Source organism: Salvelinus namaycush, chromosome 26 (genome assembly GCF_016432855.1).
Source record: "Salvelinus namaycush isolate Seneca chromosome 26, SaNama_1.0, whole genome shotgun sequence".
Lineage (NCBI taxonomy): Eukaryota > Metazoa > Chordata > Actinopteri > Salmoniformes > Salmonidae > Salvelinus > Salvelinus namaycush.
The window spans coordinates 29,358,185-29,377,341 of record NC_052332.1 but is presented as its reverse complement, the minus strand read 5'-3'; the positions used below and the strand labels follow the sequence as shown (position 1 = coordinate 29,377,341).

General features: G+C 41.6%; 2 protein-coding genes across 3 annotated transcripts; both read right to left on the bottom strand.

Annotated features, from left to right (window-relative positions):
• Positions 1-830: 830 nt before the first annotated feature.
• LOC120021739 (fermitin family homolog 3-like) lies at positions 831-7,985 on the bottom strand. 2 transcript variants are annotated; one of them, XM_038965586.1, is made up of 15 exons: positions 7,193-7,985; positions 6,394-6,518; positions 5,579-5,812; positions 5,347-5,466; positions 5,045-5,213; positions 4,837-4,939; positions 4,614-4,721; positions 4,357-4,491; positions 3,791-3,840; positions 3,337-3,461; positions 2,946-3,052; positions 2,539-2,754; positions 2,295-2,419; positions 2,038-2,179; positions 831-1,889 (listed from the first exon to the last, which is right to left on the bottom strand). In XM_038965586.1, exons 2-15 carry the CDS (start codon positions 6,515-6,517, stop codon positions 1,710-1,712), a joined length of 1,938 nt encoding a protein of 645 aa, XP_038821514.1. In that variant the 5' UTR covers position 6,518; positions 7,193-7,985; the 3' UTR covers positions 831-1,709. The 2 variants fall into 2 exon arrangements, with proteins under 2 accessions (XP_038821514.1, XP_038821513.1); XM_038965585.1 differs by having other exon boundaries at positions 6,394-7,985.
• Positions 7,986-8,603: 618 nt separating this feature from the next.
• LOC120021367 (stress-induced-phosphoprotein 1-like) lies at positions 8,604-16,612 on the bottom strand. Its single transcript, XM_038965100.1, has 14 exons — positions 16,350-16,612; positions 15,100-15,309; positions 14,854-14,995; positions 14,597-14,738; positions 14,200-14,365; positions 13,914-14,040; positions 11,815-11,917; positions 11,418-11,538; positions 11,198-11,294; positions 10,905-11,029; positions 10,735-10,771; positions 10,376-10,479; positions 9,999-10,174; positions 8,604-9,854 (listed from the first exon to the last, which is right to left on the bottom strand). The coding sequence occupies exons 1-14, from the start codon at positions 16,356-16,358 to the stop codon at positions 9,782-9,784; spliced, it is 1,632 nt and encodes a 543-aa protein (XP_038821028.1). The 5' UTR covers positions 16,359-16,612; the 3' UTR covers positions 8,604-9,781.
• Between the last annotated feature and the right edge of the window lie 2,545 nt (positions 16,613-19,157).

Here is a 19,157-nt window from a genome sequence, read left to right as displayed (position 1 = left end):
CCCCAGAAAGGAGAGACAGGTTAAAAAGGTCGGAGATAGGCTTGGCGATGATAAGGGCAGCAACCTTAAAGAAGAAAGGGTCTAAACCATCTGACCCAGATGTTTTTTGGGTGTCAAGTTTAAGGAGCTCCTTTAGCACCTCGGACTCAGTGACTGTCTGCAGGGAGAAACTTTGTAGCGGGGTAGGGGAAAAAGAGGGAGAAGCAGTGGGGATAGCCGCATTAGAAGGGGTGGGAGATGAGGAAATGTTGGACGGGCAAGGAGGCATGGCTGAGTCAAATGACTTAATGAAGTGGTGATTAAAGAGCTCAGCCATGTGCTTCATGTCAGTAATAACAACATCATTAACATTAAGGGACATGGGAAGCTGTGAGGAGGAGGGTTTATTCTCCAGGTCTTTAACCGTTCTTCAGATCTTCTTGGGGTTAGACCCACAGAGAGAGAACTGCTCCTTAAAGTAACTAACTTTGGCCTTCCAGATAGCCTGAGTGCACTTATTTCTTATTTGCCTGAACGAGAGCCAGTCAGCCTAAGTATGCGTGTGCCAAGCCTTTTGCCAAATGCAATTCTTGAGGTGGAGTAACTCTGCAAGATCACGGTCGAACCAGGGGCTGAACCTATTTTAATCTTCATTTTCTTTATGGGGGCATGTTTGTTAACAATACTTCACTTTTTACTACACATATAAGGGAATTTGTCCCAATACTTTTAGTCCCCTAAAATGGGGGGAACTATGTACAAAAAGTGCTTTCATTTCTAAACGGTTCACCAGATTTGAATGAAAATACCCTCAATTTAAAGCTGACAGTCTGCACTTTAACCTCAAAGTACTTGTATCATTTCAAATCCAAAGTGTGGGAGTACAGAGCCAAAACCACAACAAAACATACTTTGGAGCTCAATGTACGACTAATAAAAATTGAAACTAATAAAGCTGAATTATTCAGTCCTAAACACAAATTCTGCAGCTGTTGGTCTTCTTCCAAAGTGTTCTTCTACTACAGTCTATATGAAATGCACTACAGAAGACTATAGCTGCCATATACTTTAGTTTCTCTTAGGTCTTTAGGCAGTATGCACTGTAGCAGGAGACCTATGTGGTTTCCTGTGAGATAAGCCTAAAACAGCCTTTGTGACTGACTGTGAATGTAGGTCTGCCTCATAGCCATGGAAAGTAGGGGTGCTGAGGGTGCTGCAGCAACCCCCTGAAAAATCGGAATAATAACAACAACAAAACCGATATAGCCATCTGCAGTGCGGGATAAAAGTTTCCCCCGTCGGCCACAAAAAAAATCTGACTTCTATGGCCTGCCTCAATCCTTCCATTAGGCTTTATGCCTTGGTGATAAATGTGCACCTTTTACATCTTATTATTTTTAACAACAACAGAGCAAATAATAAGCTATTTTTTTTTGCTTGCCATTCATTTAATATTATCTATGTAGCCTATTGAATACATTTCAATACAAGAACACACAAACATTTAAAAATGAAATTGACTTTTATAAAGTCAGAAAAACATATTGTATGGTCGAGTAATAACAATACAATTCTGAGTTGTGGAAATGGTAGCCTATGCAGAACGTGTTCAACTGACCACTTTCCCATTGAAAGTCTTGGTCACTCTGACAACCTGTTCTAATACTGCATGTCCATGTAACATAAAACCTTGAAGAGATTCATTCTGAGATACAGATATTCATGGATGTTTAGATGGCTTCATGACCACCAGTCAGCTTGAAGAAGAGCTCCTGGTTCAACACCTCGGCCTGCTCTTTGGTGCGTGTGGCCATGAAGATGTAGCCCCCAATGTACTCGTGCACAATCTTGCAGGTTGCAGTCACACAGCTAAAGGCAATGTTCACATTGCCATTGAACTCAATGGCCATCTGGAATAAAGAAAAGAGGTTTCGATTCCACTTATAGGTCTTCTTCAGATAAACATTTAAGTCATAATTAGTTGGTACATATTTGATACAACACAGTAGACAGACCTAGTAAGATATAGATGAAGACACATTAGACAGACAGTCTTACCTGTTGAATATCCCAGTTGACATTCCACTGCCTCATGGTGTTGTATCTCCATGTCTTCACCACATCTCCTATGCTGAGGTCAATGCGGATGAGACGGTTGTTGGTGACCCCAAGGACTTCATCTTTACGGCATCCCTTAAACCTGTGATTATACAGGAAATGTGTAGAACTTGGGTCATTTTAAGTGAGAAAAGATTTAGTGCTATGCTGACAAGGCGGATAGATGGAAAATATTTGACAAAAGGACAAGTACTCACCTCACCACAAAATAGGACACCCCAAAGTCAGGTAGACCCTGCCAGATTTGAAGAAACCTGAGGAGGGCATCTGTTAGAGGGAGCTGGGCCACATTCTGATAGGCTTCCAGGATGCGCGGAGTTAGCTGACAGAACAGAGGAATGGTTAGAATCACTGGAGTCAAGTTTGAACGTTATGGTTGCTTCTATTATCATACATTCTGTAATATTATGCGAGTTTCCCCCAGATCGTCATGACTCTTACCTGTTTGGCTTTGTACTTTTTGTGGTAGCGTGGGGATACAAGGCTGTATGTGTTGATGCTGTCATCAGTCTGAGCAGTATTGGCCCCAGGGTTGGTTCGCTGCATGGCCAAGAAGGACTGGATATTCTGCACCTCACTAGAGAAAGAGCTGTCTGCTAGTGTCTTCCCTTTGGAGGCTAAACGGCAAGCTGCCATCCACCTGCTGTATTGCAGCTCCTAGTGACAGGAGATTAATGGACATAAGATGGAAATATACCACAGCCGAGCATGACATAGCAGGACTTAGTACATTGATATGTAGCTGTTGAGTCTATTCCTAGGAAAAGGTTGCATAGGATGATATGAATAGCTTCTCATTCATGGGAAGAATTCTCTAAACCGAGTGAGCTGAGAGTTGAGTTCCTTACATTCTCACAGCGTAGGTAGACTTCGTTCATGCCCTCAGCCCCAGGGATCAGCAGTCTGATGCAGAACTTCTGACCAGCCACACTAACGTCTGGGGCCACCTCACAGCCTGGGGAGCACAACAGTGTCTTAAGTGGCCAGGTTAGACTCACTTGGCTTATTGAAGTCATCAGCGATTCATTATATCTAGAATAATATTGATTGACCCAGAAGTGAAATCTTGTGTCGAATGTCATTTCTGAAGCTCTATGTACTAGAATGGATGCTGTATGTACACATCTTTGCAGTGGTAACAGCTTGTGTGGTTGTGGTCGTATGTGAAAATGTGGGCTGAGTGTATGTGCATGTAGCTAGGTGTGCAGTTTCCCAACAGCGTATGTCAGTGCATTTTACCTTTGAGGTTCATCTGCTGAATGGGTTCCTTGAGGCTCTCCTCTTTACTCTTGTAGTAGGAGATGGATGTGTTGTTGAATGCGAACCAGAACTGCTTATAGCCCTTTAGTGTCAGTCTTTTTGGTCTAGGTCGGAGAAAGTGAGATAAAACCAAGTATTACTAAAACGCTAACGTTTTTCTGCAACTTTGGAAAGGGTATGCAGTTGAATGTGTGTGAGTGTGCATGTCAATATAACTGTGGCTGCATCGGAGTGTGTGTTTGCTTGGGAGTGTGTGGGTGAGTATGTCTCATAAAAACTCCTCAAGACTATCCGAAAGTCTCATATATCTTGCGTGATCGATATCCAATCTAAAATCCAAGGCAGGAAAAGGTTGTCACCGGCAGAAAGATGGATCTGAAATCAGAGGGCATTCAGCCAGCCAGCAATGATGTACATTGTCAACCCATCTTACCTGAAGATTTTCAAGTAGTCCTGCAGCTCTGGTGCTACCGTCATTGTTTCCTGTGTAGAGATAAAATCACGTGTCTATTTTGTGTTTTCATGTGAAGTTGCAATTCAACTTCTTTCCTGCTGCCTTACAAATGAGCTATGGTCACAGCTACAGACCGTTACAGTATAGTGTTTTGCATGTCAGCAATCAAGTTTTCAAGATATATCACTTTAAAAATACTGAAATACAGCCGGTTGGTTGCATTTTGCATCATATGATGCAATATGATGCTAAATGCATCATACCGACTAAATGCATCATACCGCTGTATTTCTGCATTTTGAAAGTTATATATCTTGAAAACTTGATCGTTGACATGCAAAACATTTTGGGACTATATCAACAATGGACTAATGAAACAAATACCAAAAGATAGTTTTTGAGTGGAATTTTCCTTTAACCCTAACCCTAACCTTAACCAAACCCTTAACCTTAACTCTAACCTAATTTTAACCAATTCTGAGATGAAAAATTGGTTTGCAGGTCAGGAGTGTCCGTATAGCCTTTTCCGACTCAGAGGCACTAACCAGCATGTCCGCAGTGATGCTCTCCTCCGCTTCCATCTTCACCTCCAAACACTGAAGGGCAGAGTCAAGATCATCCATGGCAGGACATGATGTCATCGGCTGGGGCTCTGACAGAGACACCTTACCAATGTGGTACTGAGGATAGTGTACACACACAAAGCACATACACAAACGTATAACATTGTGAAAGAGAAGGGAAGCAATGTGTCACAGACAGGGAAAAACCTTTGGTGACATTTCAATCAGTCGTTGTTTACCTGAAGGGCAGCAAAGAGCATCATCTCTTCCTCTGTGCAGTCAACATCCTCCAGCAAGATGGCCCAGCGAGCCTGCTCATACAGCTGGGTCAGACGTACCGCATCATACTGGAGACGGAGACAAGGTAGATAAAGTGACAGATTCAAATTCAAATTCATGGCCACCATGAGGTAAACAAAGGAAATAATCGATAGCCCCTCAGAAAGTGTGGTGCAGGCCTACCTTGGGATCCAGGTCATGGAAGCAGTAGTATTTGAAGCGTAGTAGCAGCCTGTCATGCTCCTGCACTCCCTGTTGGAGCAGAGAACGAGACGAATCCAGCCATCTAAAGAAAATAAGAAAACACAGATTTAATTACACCCTCTATCGCACAGAGTAACCTACATAAACATATCTATGTGTGCTGTGCCCACATAAACAAGACACGCACCTGCTGTGAACTTGTGCCTTGTCCATAAGGCTGGTGGGACGGGGCATCTTGGTGATAGTCTCAGGAGCAGGTGCAGGTAGGCTGACAGACAACATCTTATACACAGCCTCAGTCTGCAGTGAGTCAGCAAAGTGCATAGGCATGCCATTGGACAGGGTGTGAGCTGGACCTGTCGTTATTACACATGCAGTTAAGATATGTTACACAGTATTTGGTATGTGCTGTACAGTGAAAGATACTGTATGGAATGTTACACAGCCATTTAGAAATTTGAAGTGTACCTCCAATTCGACTGGACCTACCTGATGAGGTCCGAAGGCCTGTTAGATCGTATACTACTTCCTCTTCTGCCTCCTTGTCTTTTTTCTTTTTCTTCACCTCCATTGGCCGTAACAACGACAGCTCCTCTGGGTGACGCAGGTCTGAGGATGACCAGAGGGAAGCAGTGTAAGGGGATACGGATTAACATCTGCAACAATAAGAAGAATCTCTTACTTTATTTAGGTGGGAACTCTTCTTCATATATTTACTTACTCAGCAGATGACAGACCCCAATGACCGTTTGGAAGACTGGACGAGAGAAGCAGGCCTGAAGCCTCAGGGTTGTCCCATTGGGTAGGCCCAGTCTTAGAGGCTTGTGCTGGGGGGTGAGGCTCAGGCGAGCGTCGGCATGGATCTCATACTTCTCAAGGGTCCAAGATGGTCGGAGCAGCCACTGCTGCTTCTGCTCCCACCACAGGGCATGGTCTGACCAATCCTTCTTTATCTCTGGAGTGGACAGAGAGGTGTCTGGCAATGATGTATATAAACACATCTATGGTGCCTGGTGGTGATCATATTTGACTCTCAGCCAAATACAGTACAGTCTGTTGTTTTCATTTGCATAGATATTTTGAATGTTGTTTTGTCTGACTTACAGATGTTGTGGAGTATGAAGGAATAATAACTTAATACTCTACACCCCACGGTTGTATATGAAATAGATGTTCATATGCAATCTGAAGTTATAAACTGGGTGGTTCAAGCCCTGAATGCTGATTGGCTGACAGCCGTGGTATATCAGACCATGTACTACGGGTATGACAAAACATTAATTTTTACTGCTCTAATTACGTTGGTAACCAGTTTATAATAGCAATAAGGCACCGCAGGGGTTTGGGATATATGGCCAATATAACACAGCTAAGAGCTGTGTCCAGGCACTTGCGTCATGCCTAAGAACAGCCCTTAGCTGTGGTATATTGGTCATATAACACACCCCCTCGGGCCTTGTTGCTTAAATATACTATTCTCTTTAATATACTACCAAGATGGATGGAAGTTGAAGTGTATATTGGTAGGGAACTCACGTGTCTTCTCAACAATTTTGAGAATGACGCCACCAATGTGCAGGTCTGAGGTCACGCTAACTTTGAGGGGTGGGGCCTCTGGGCCAAGCTCCTCCACTGTCACAGACAGATCCCAGGCAGCCATACTTACAGAGAGGGAAAATATAGCACTCATCAGCACAGTGAACAATTATCACTCAATTATCAGGTGTTAATTGTGATAGCTGATGTTACATCATAGAACTAACGATCAACTCTCATTTTTAAGGTGCTGTATTATAGTGGTAATAAATCCATCTGCATTAACACATTTAAGACAGAAACACCCATTATTAAAATACTTTTCAATTAAAGCTAAAATTATTGTTTTCTCATTGCAAGTGAAATACTGAACATTGATAGACAATGTATGGTTATTAGATCAGACAAAAAAGGGTGAGATCAGGTAATACAGTGAATAAAACTACAGGAAAAATCTTGTCTGCTCTGCACGTGACCCTCTTAGCAAACCCCCACATTAAAATATATTGAAATGAAGTACTAGCATAAACCTCATTATGTTGTAATTATAAGATAGGAAACCAAAACCGTATTACTTCCTGTAAATGAATGACCCCTTTCTCAATCATCTGTTCAATAACACCCATACTCCTATCCAATCTTTTCTATCTGTCCTTTCTTTACTTTTAGGCTATCATAGGCATAATATAATGTTACATCAGTAATTAACTATTCAGTCTGTTCCTCAACATCACCCTGTCTTAATTTCCTATAGCATATTTCTACTCTCTGCCCTGACAGGAAATTGTTGTTCCCTTACCTAGTTGTAGTCCCAAACTAATTTTCTTCAGTCAAACAGGTGCCCTCTGCCTCTGCCTTTCTTTGCAGCTTGTGAAATCTGCCTGTTACTTCCTCCCGTCTCTCTCACAACGTCTTAGTTGCTGCGGTCTCATCCTGTGTGTGAGCAAATGTCAAGAGAGCGATAACTGTTCCGCTTTTGCATGCCATTTTTCTTTAAGGGGGAGTTTATCATCAGATATTGTTTCTGAGAAACATGTGAGACAATCGTTTTGCATAGGCTGTACAAATAAAATCAACTAGTAAACACATATTGGAATTGGGATAGTTAGAACAACTTGATTAGTTGCCATCTAAAATATGTATGCTACCATTTTTTTATATCTTGATGAGAACTTGGCTAGTTTGTGAACGGGTAGGTAGGGTGAATTTGAGACACTCCTGAGGGCTTGGTGAGTAATGCCCTCTAGTGGTTAATTAGAGGCAAATCATGAGATTACGATCAAAATAGATCAAGATTAAGATGCATAAAAATGTCAAGTCTTGTCATAAGGTCAAGGTTTGTTTTCAGGGCATTGGATAAATACTTCTCATACATTTATACTGAACAAAAATATAAACACATGTAATGTTTCATGAGCTGAAATAAAAGACCCTGGACATTTTCCATATTAACAAAAATCTTATTTCTCTCAGATTTTGGCCACACATTTGTTTCAGTCCGTTAGTGAACCTTTCTCCTTTGCCAAGATAATACCTGACAGGTGTGGCATATGAAGAAGCTGATTAAACAGCATGATAATTACACAGGTGCCCCTTTTGCTGGGGACAATAAAAGGCCAATCTAAAAACGTGCAGATGTCTCAAGTTGAGGGAGTGTGCAATTGGCATGCTGACTGCAAGAATGTCCACCACAGCTGTTGTCAGAGAATTGAATGTTAATTTCTCTATCGTAAGCAGCCTCCAATGTCATTTTAGAGTATTTGTCAGTATGTCCAAACGGTCTCATGACCTCAGACCACGTGTAACCACGCCAGTCCAGGACCTCCACATCCGCCCTCTTCACCTGCAGGATCATCTGAAACCAGCCACCCGTACAGCTGATGAAACTGAGGTCTAATTCTGTCTGTAATAAAAGGCCTTTTGTGGGGAAAAACAAATTCTGATTGGCTGGGCCTATACCCTGCCCAGTCGTGAAATCCATAGATTAGGCCTAATGAATGTGTTTAAATTGATTGATTTCCTTATACGAACTGTAACTTAGTAAAATCTTTTAAATTGGCGTATGTTGCATTTATATTTTTGTTCAGTTTAAAAAGTGGGACATGTATTTTTTTAAGCAGTCTGCAAATCCATGCAGATTAGCACAATCTGAATATGCTTTGAGGGGTTTCCCAGTTGGAAAAGAGTAAGGACATAACCACAGACACAAATGAACTTAAAAATACATTCAGATATATTTTGCAGAACAGGATTAATTTCACTTGTACATTACACTCCTGGGGATTTGTCTTTGACATACAGCATGTGTGGGTGCCACTTCTGATAATGGACTAGTTGTGTAATCACAGACTCAAATCTGCCATGTTTATTCTACTGGCACCCAGAGTCCTGAAGAACTCTAGCATAGCAAGGCTATGGTGAAATGTGGGGAAAAAAGAAAAAAAAGCTTGAAGGGAACAGTACATTTTAACACACCATATTTTAACACAACCTCCCACATTACTGTAAGAACCTGACAAACAAAACATCCTTGAGTATGACATTAAAGGTCTTAAGAAACAATATCACACAGTTGTTGGCCGGCAGATTTTTTGTGCGCCATGTGAAGCAGAAAAGCTTTAATACAAGCGCCAACTAGAGATGATACTTCTCTCTGCTCTGTATTACCAGTCAAAGGGGTTTAATGACAAGAGATATTCAAAAAAGTTAAATCACCATTTAACTTCCACAGCTGTAATCCAATGCCGATCCCAAGATCAGTACTTCCATGACCACGCAACATTCATTTCTAAAGATCTGGAAAGCACAGTATTATGAGCTCGTAAGCCTGTACACCAGTAGCACAACTACATTGACCTGAATTTATGAAAGATATCCTGTCCAGAAAGGGAGAAATCATAGTCAGGCACTCTACACAGATATTGACTGACCATCTGATCTCAGCAGTCTTAAAATAAACAAAGGAAGTGAAAAATGAAGCAGTCATATTGCACCTTGACATCATGGTTCAACACCCAACAGACAAATAGAACTTTACTTGTTTTGTTATAAGCTGCAGCACTGATATGAATGCAGTGTCATTGTGCCAACCAAAGCTCTAGCCTGGTCTGCTGCTCCAGTAATAGGTGTTTGATAAGTTTGCCCAATCAAATTATTTGTTTCAGAGAGTTGTGATGAGGAAGACACTAAGTACAATTTCATTAAGGCCGTAAAAATGGAAAAAGAAAATGAAACCCTTTGTTGGTTGAAGTTTGGGTGAGATGGCATACAGTATCATTTTGAGGGTATAAGGGAGAGGGGGGGGTTATATCTTAAGGGAATGGCATCTTGATCCTCTGTGGTCTTGCGGTTGGTTCTTCATGGGTTCTGGCCCTGTTCTCCTCACTCATCACCGGATGGCTATCAGTCCCACATCTATCAGTTTCTGGATCTTCTGAGCAATGCCTGGATTCTTAAGGTGACTGAAAGGGTCCAGGGAGAAAGAGAGAACAACTCAACTAAATGTCAAGTTCATTTGGCCAATTACAATGTGTGATTATGGTGCATGTGTTGTATATTATGTAGATAGTGAGTAAAATGTGTAGCTGCGGAGCTGGCCTGCTTACTCGCTGAGTGCCTGTGGGTCCTTCTGCATCTGCTCTAGGATCATGCGCATGGCTGGGTCACTCATGATCTGCTGCACCTCCGGGTCAGCCATGGCCCTCCTCTTCACGTCCTCTGGACTGTCGTCATTCCTCACGTGCTGGCTCATCATGCAGCGCTGGATGCCCTCCGTGGCCTCCTGCACTCGGAACAGAGATGATTTAAATGTTAGCCTCAGTCTGCTCAATGACACCAACAAAACAAGGTAGAAGAACCATAAACCATGGCTTAATTTTTAATAGAAACCGCATACAAAATAAACTTCACTTTCAGTTTCTTTTAGAGTTGGTTAGTAAAGGAGATCCTGCTAGTGCACCAATGTAAATCTGTCATACTGTACCTTGGAAGTAGAGTCAAGCTCCAGAGCCTTCTCGTAGGCAACCATCGCTTTAGAGAAATCTTTCATGGCCTCCAAAGCAGCTGCCTTGCGCGTGTACCCCTTTACTGTGGAGAGAAGTTAGATGAAGACTATGCTTTTAAAGGGCCCAGGTTTGATCCAGTTCAAACAATTGCACATCAGCAGTCAAGTTTAAGATGCAATTCATCTTCAGTTTTCTGATGACCAAAATCAAGTAGGAGCAAAAAGTAAACATGGCTGCTATTAGAAAAGCTAGGAGGCCTGTGTGTGCTAAATCAATTAAATGGTGGACTGACCATTTCATTTTTAAAGTAAAAAAGGTTTTAAAGTTCAATACGTACTGAAGGTAGGATCAAGTTTGATACAGTCCTCGCAATCCTAAAAAGAGAAAAAAATATATCAGTCCTAGTCCTTTGACTGATAAACACGTGATGATATCCACTTTATTAGTTAGTAATGAGGATAAAGCTCATGTACATGCATGGCACCACAGTAGTCAGGTGTGCTGTACCTTTAGGGCAAGCTGGAACTCCAGCAGCTTCGTGTAGCAGGCAGCTCTGTTGCTGAAGAGCTTGGCGTCATTGGGGTTCCTCTTGATGGCCTCAGAGTAATGTCTCGTGGCTGAAGGATAGTCTCCTGTAGAACAGAGAATAAACACAGCATGTCAGATATCCTAACACTACCAGAATCTAAAATGGTATGCAGACAACTAGAGAAACCTTACCACTAAGAGTACAAATAGGCATGACACATAACAATTAATACTTTCAACCGCTGTAGATCCTCCATTTCACAGACACACACCTTTCTGGAAGGACTCGTTGCCCTTGTTCTTCTCTTCCAAGGCCTGCTCTGGGTTGATGTAGGCCAGCTTATCCTGCTCCTTCAATACCTTCTCCGCCTGCAGACAGAAGGGATGGTGAGAGTGACAGGACGATGATTAACAGACTGGTTAAAGAGCCGTTATCGCACCCAGCATAGTCTACCCTGAGTCCTCATTCAATAGGGTCAACACGCTCTGTACCTGCTGGCACTTCTTAAGGACATCAGGGGTGCGATGCTCTGTCAGACTCTTGTTGTAAAACTGGACTGCTTCTTTGTATTTCTCCTGCTTGAAGTACGAGTTGCCAACCCTAGCCAAGGCCCTGAAAAAGGAGGATAGGGATAGAGACATTAAGCACAGATGACTCAAGCTCTGACATTCCATTTCCCCGGTTTGTAGCAGAGCCCACCGTTACCGAAATGTGTCCTGGCAATGGTGAATACAAGGATTTAATTGGCTGCTTATTCAGGAGACCTAATCTCTCCTCCTCCCTTGATGGACACACCGTATGCAACAGTCCCCTTCAGACTCCCAGCAGTTTATACCCTAGAGGGTGACTCACGTGTAATTATTTTCAGTGAATTGACGAGGAACTCACTTGGCAATGTGTCTGTAGTCCTCCCGGTTCTCTCTGCCCACCTCGATGGCCTTGTCACACAGCTCCCTGCACATCTCATACTCAGCCTTCTCAAAGAACACAGCTGGGATGGGAAAACGGACAAATGCAGACACCTTAGAAACCACCTCATTATCCAATCAAATTTTACAGATCATAAAAACTACGCATATAAAAATCATATGACATTGTCTGCATGATGGTAAGCTGAGATAGTATTTTATTAGATCCCCATAAACTACTGCTATGGTAGCTGCTCCTCTTCCTGGGGAGATAAGACCTCCATGGATCATTTTGACAACAATTATTCTTAAAAGCAGGACAAATCTATTCTGTAAAATGACTTGCTGAGGACCCACACAAATTGGTCAAATGCTATGCTGCTTTATCTGCCCTTAATCGTATGGAAATAGAAAATTGTACCCAGGATTAGGGGGTAGAGATATTCACTCAGTTAATCTCATATGATTCTGATCAAGCCAATTAGTTCTATCATGGAGAAAATATGACAATTTTTTCCATATACATACTTCAGAGATAAATACAACTTGATAATTTGTTAAATGGAGGAAAACTACAAGTTTAACTCATTAAATATTAACCTCTCCTATTAACATATTAAAGACAACTGTAAATGGGAGTCCAACAAGGTACTTTGAGTTGGGAAGATTCTAGAATTCACTCACAATGTATAATAGCCCTTTAGATATTAATTTAGAATCCTCTAAATTTAATTAGATCTACAAGGACATTTTATCGATCTAACAGTATTTTTCATTTAGAGATCCTTAAATTTTTTTTAACTAGGCAAGTCAGTTAAGAATAAATTCTTATTTACAATGACGGCCTACCCAGCCAAACCCTAACGACGCAGGGCCATTTGTGCCATTTGTGCGCTGCCCTATGGGACTCCCAATCACGGCTGGTTGTGATACAGCCTGGAATCGAACCAGGGTCTGTAGTGACGCCTCTAGCACTGAAATGCAGTGCCTTAGACCACTGCGCCACTCGGAAGCACCTTTCATGTGTCCTACCAATTATTATTGGATTATTCACCATAGCAACCACTCGTTAGCATAAAAACAAAACATTTCTCAGTTCGTTGGCTTTGTTGGAGATCAAACATTTTAATTTGCAGGGATATTTGTTTTTGACCAAATGTAATTCAGAAAAAAAATACTTATTTCACTTATATAATATTCCTGTTGCTATTGTTATATGTAAATACAATAAATGTGTATGTAGATGGATAAGTTTCTTCACCAATTCTCTTACCATTTTGTACAATTATGTGATTAGCCTACCAGTTGGTGTAACTGTAATGTTAATTCTCGAGAGGAATTATGGTGTGTTAAATTTTCTCTTATTGTAACTTGCGTATAGAAATTGCTGACATGACTGTTTAATGTAATATTGTTTATTGGATTTCCATTATAGTAATTTTCTATTTATTTTATCCCGTTTCCCTCTGTACACAGACTACAGCAGCATACCACCCTGCATCCCACTGCTGGCTTGTTTCTGAAGCTAAGCGGGGTTGTTCTTGGTCAATCACTAGATGGGAGACCAGATGCTGCTGGAAGTGGTGTTGGAGGGCCAGTAGGAAGCACTCTTTCCTCAGGTCTAAAAAAAAAAACATGCCACTGCCCTGTGTAGGGTGCTGTCTTTTGGATGGGATGTTAAACGGGTGTCCTGACTCTCTGTGGTCATTAAAAAGATACCATGGCACTTATTTAAAAGTAGGGGTGTTAACCCTGGTGTCCTGGCTAAATTCCCAAGCTGTCCCTCATACCATCATGGTCACCTAATCATCCCCAGCTTACAATTCATCCCCTTCCTCTCCCCTGTAACTAATCCCCAGGTCGTTGCTGTAAATGAGAATGTGTTCTCAGTCAACTTACCTGGCAAAAAAAACATGTATACTCCGTTTCATCATTAAACTTCTGTGTCTGTCATCACTCTGACCAGATTGCAGTCTGGTATCCATTTACTCCCAGTGGACTATCCACACAGAGAGCACCAGACTCTGTTTTACACAATATTATCTGTCTCTGTGTGTATACACAATGATGATTGTATACCTGCTTGGTTAGAAAGATATGTCATGTTGGTTGGGTCATGCTTGAGGGCTTCTTCATAATGTTTCAGTGCAGTGGTAAAGTCTTTCTTCTTGTACGCATCGTTGCCCAGCTCCTTCTCCTTTAGAGCCTATGGAAGCACAATGGACATTTAAGCTGTTAAAAACAGTGCTGAGAGGGCAAGAAATCCCACAAATCGGTGTGGGTGCTGAGAGGAGATGCATGCACAAATTACCATTGTCCCAGATTGTGAAGGACTATAGGATTACTTATAATGCAATATATTTACTTGTCTCTTGTTCTCAGGTAAGTCTTCCTCCTTGGAAGGGGGTGGCTGAGTCTCTTTGGGTTTGCGAGGTGGGGGAGGAGTAGGCTCTTCCTCTTCATCCATGCCAGCCAAGTCTAACCCCAGCAGGACCGACAGGGTGGTCATTACTCTAGGGTCCTGGAGCTTCCTACAGGTAGAATGACAGACATAGTGTACTTGAAATAGATCACAGGAAATTCACAACCGCTACAAAGGAATGTTGTGTTCTGGTACTTATTACTACAGTCAGACAAGATGATCTTGGTGTTGAATTCATTTTGCATTTGAAAGGGGACTGAAAACTGAAAGAATGCAGTAAATTTCTAAATGTACAGGTGCGGTGCAACAAGACAAATGGCGTCCACAGAAACATACTCACGAGCCAAGCATAGACGGTTTGTCCCTGAGCTGCTCCAAAAGCGCTCTGTACTCTGGATCTTTCATCAGGGCATGGGTTCGAGAGTCACTCTCCAGCTTTTCAAACATGTTGGGCATGGAGAAGGGGTTCATCATCTTTTTTTCTGGTGAGGCAAGAGGTGAAATTCAAAACACAGAGAAAACAAAACATGAGCAAACAAAATCCCATTGTTGTGTTTATAATGTAAGTGAAAGTGTGACAGGTTCAAATATTTCTACCTGCTAGCCGGGCTTCTATGTTCTGCAGCCCCTCCTTGAGCTGCTGATTAGTGGGCTCCTGTCTGAATCCCTCTTGGTACGTCAATTTTGCATCCTCAAACCGTCCAAGGAACTCCTGGGCTGCCGCTTTCCTTGAGTAGCCCTGTGCAAGCACAAATCATGGTGATGAGGCTTGTCACTTTTGACAATAGCTAGTGCAAATACAAGCCACCCTTTCTGGACAACTGCGCTGTGACATCGTCTCACCTTTCCCCAGTCAGGTTTAATCTTGATGGTCTGACAGGCGTCCTCCAGAGCACTCTCGTAGTTGCCCTTCTTGGCATAGGCAGCCGAGCGGTTGCTGAAGAGGACATGGTTTGAGGGATCGAGGGCCAACGCTTCTGTGTAGCAGCGTATGGCCTCGTCGATCTTCCCGGCACTCAGTGCCTTGTTGCCCTGATCCTTCAACTGTGACACCTGAGGGGAAAGAGGGACCTGAATAAATTCACTGTAATCAAATCTGTTTAAATATATTGATTTTCCATGATATTGATTTTTTACTAAACTGACAAGTAAAGAAATACTGCCATCTTGATTTGGCCAATTTGACTTCTATAAACAACAATCTGATTCCTAAAGCAGCCATGGTCTAACGTTAGGAGCCAGCAGTCAGGTTAAACCAAACAAGCCTAGACACCTACATGCTATGAGGCCATTACATATTGCAGAACCTGGCCATGTTTCAGCTAAACGGATATAGACTGCTAGCTGAACCACTAAGATTTTCAAGGTGGTTAACTGAGTTGAACTAACTACTGCTATATGATAGCTAGCAAGTTTGATTGCTGACTGACTTGTAGTCCTGCCCAACGCTTAACTTAACTTGCCAGTCACGTCCTTAGTAGTTCGTTAGATAACTAACTAGTACGCTAGCTAGCTAATTGGAAAAGCTAGCTAGATAGTCATGTTAGTAAACGTGAAAAAGTTAACTAGCAGCAATGTTAGTCATTTCACAGCATGAAGTCATTCGTGACGGAACTTTGTTTTTTTCTGATGATCGACAGACCATGCGTATGTAATATTAGCTAGGTAACTAGCTAGCTATAATAGTTGATTAGCTAGCTAACTACCGGTAGTTAACTAATCGCCTGGCTACTAATACACACGGTTCTGGACCAAACATATTTGCCGGCAAATTAGCCAACTACAATTGAAAGCTATTTTGTTAACTAATGTGCTAACATTACCGGTTAGCTAGATAGTTAATACGCTAACATTACCGGTTAGCTAGCTAGCCAGCCAACTAGCTACCGTTACATGGCGAGCTAGTAACAATGAAGTCCGCATTGAGTAAAACGAGATAGAAACATTTAACTAGTTTGCTAGCTAGCTATCAATCTTCAAATAGGACAAACGCGTTACAATTGACCACCATACACAAACAGTGCGACAATACTGTAAATATTGCAGAATAAATACAGTTTTTGACCGGAATATTTATGACAGTTGTTACTCACTTTGTCCATGGTATAACCATGAGGTTCCAGAAACTACTGTGAGACGAGAGCACCGCCCCTGCACAATATGGAGCTAGGTTGCCAGATTATGTTCAAGGAAAGCTAAGACCTGAGATCAAAAATGTTTTGTGGCAGTTTACTTTAGAATGTTTTCTATTGTTTGTTAAATACAGATCTGTGTATTAGATAATTGATCAATATAAAAGTGGTTATAAAGTTGATTTATAACCAAACTGTGTGTTACTCTAAGCTCCGCATGCATACATGGCAACCCCAGTGCTTACCCATATAGTTCAGTAATATTTCTGGCTTTATGCGCACTGGTGTATGATTGGTTCAGCTTAGTTAATCGAGGAAAGCTCAGCAAATCAAAGGCTAATTCGTGTTGAGTACGATGAGTAAAACAACAAACGTCGAGTCAAGGAACGTTACCATATTCATTCTAGTTCTAGAAGGATCGATCTGGTTCATCTCCTTTCTAGAACATTCTGGACGTATTGGGAAACGCTTGCTGTTGTTTATATAAATCATCAGTTGAGTGTGATATGCTGTCAGTGGACCTGGTATGACAAAAGGAACATAAGGACAAAATGAGTTATGAGAGAAATCTCCCCTTAGAAAGCCCTGGGTTATAATAAAGAATGGAAGCTGCATACAGTGCATTCGGAAAGTATTCAGACCCCTTGACTTTTTTCACGTTTTGTTACGTTTCAGCCTTATTCTAAAATGGATTAAATTGTAATTTGTCTTTATCAATCTATACAGAATACCCCATAATGACAAAGCAAAAACAGGTTTAGAAATGTTGGCAAAAAAATAAAATAATGAAGAAAAAAAAAAAATTACATTTACAGAAGTATTCAGACCCTTTACTCAGTACTTTGTTGAAGCACCTTTGGCAGCGATTACAGCCTTGAGTTTTCTTGGGTATGGTGCTACAAGCTTGGCACACCTGTATTTGGGGAGTTTCTTCCATTCGTCTCTGCAGATCCTCTCAAGCTCTGTCAGGTTGGATGTGGGAGCGTCGCTGCACAGTTATTTTCAGGTCTCTCCAGAGATGTTTGATCGGGTTCAAGTCCAGGCTCTGGCTGGGCCAGTCAAGGACATTCAGAGACTTGTCTCGAAGCCAAGTTTTCTTGGCTATGTGCTTAGGGTCGTTGTCCTGTTGGAAGGTGAACCTTCACCACAGTCTGGAGTCTTGAATGCTCTGGAGCAGGTTTTCATCAAGGATCTCTATTTTGCTCCATTCATCTTTTACCCGATCCTGACTAGGCTCCCAGTCCTTGCCGCTGAAAAACATCCCCACAGCATGATGCTGCCACCACCATGCTTCACCGTAGCAGGCTGTCATGTGCCTTTTACTGAGGAGTGGCTTCCATCTGGTCACTCTACCATAAATGACTGATTGGTGGAGTGCTGCAGAGATGGTTGTCCTTTTGGAAAGTTCTCCCATCTCCACAGAGGAACTCTGGGCCTTTCCAAATCATGTCCAATCAAGTTGTAGAAACATCTCAAGGATGATCAATGGAAACAGGATGCACCTGAGCTCAATTTCGAATCTCGTAGCAAAGGATCTGAATACTTATGTAAATAAGGTATTTCTGTTTTTAATAGATTTGCAAACATTTCTAGAAACCTGTTTACACTGTCATTATGGGGTATTGTGTGTAGATTGATGAGGAAAATGTTTTATTTAATCCATTTTAGAATAAGGCTGTAACGTAACAAAATGTGGAAAAAGTCAAGGGGTCTGAATACTTTCCGAATGCACTGTATATGTGATGTTATTCCTTTCCTATTGTTGTAACGTTAAATAAATTAATGAATAGCAATGAAGTCATTAATAAATATAGTAATAGCCTATAAACTATCTTAGATTCGTGTTCTAAAAAATAACATTTATTTTCTTTAATTCTTTAATTCATTAATCTGAATGGATACTTACACGATAACATGATCAACTCTATTAATATTATCATACTGCAATACTTTTTTCCACAATACTTTTTTCCACAAGGTATTAAAATGTATTCAATATTTCTGAAGGGTGGATATATCATCTTTACAGTAGACATGGAATCCATAGTAACACACAGTATAATGAGCTTGAACACCAAGTGGTAAGGATTTAATAATAATAGGCAAACAAGTAGCCTACACCTATGTTTAATGTAAGGGTTAAGGTGATCTCATTCCCCTTCCATACTCACATCATGATGATTGTAATTACCTGTCCTTGTGAGACGTCACTGCAGCACCAGAGCTGCCTGATTGAGCTGCAGCTTTTTGTTTTGGTCCCCTTGCTCAGATATTGCATGCATCAAACAATGGTTGGGTGCCACGTCATCAACTGTGTCATCGACTATCAGATTGCCATACCATATGATGTGGTTACCTGAAACTTAAAATACCTATCCAGACGTTGTAAGATCGGGCATACGTCAGCGACGCCTGAGCAAAGGAACGCTACCATAACAAATCACATTTATTTATAAAGCCCTTCTTACATCAGCTGATATCTCAAAGTGCTGTACAGAAACCCAGCCTAAAACCCCAAACAGCAAGCAATGCAGGTGTAGAAGCACGGTGGCTAGGAAAAACTACCTAGAAAGGCCAGAACCTAGGAAGAAACCTAGAGAAGAACCAGGCTATGAGGGGTGGCCAGTCCTCTTCTGGCTGTGCCGGGTGGAGATTATAACAGAACATGGCCAGGATGTTCAAATGTTCATAGATGACCAGCAGGGTCAAATAATAATAATCACAGTGGTTGTTGAGGGTGCAACAGGTCAGCACCTCAGGAGTAAATGT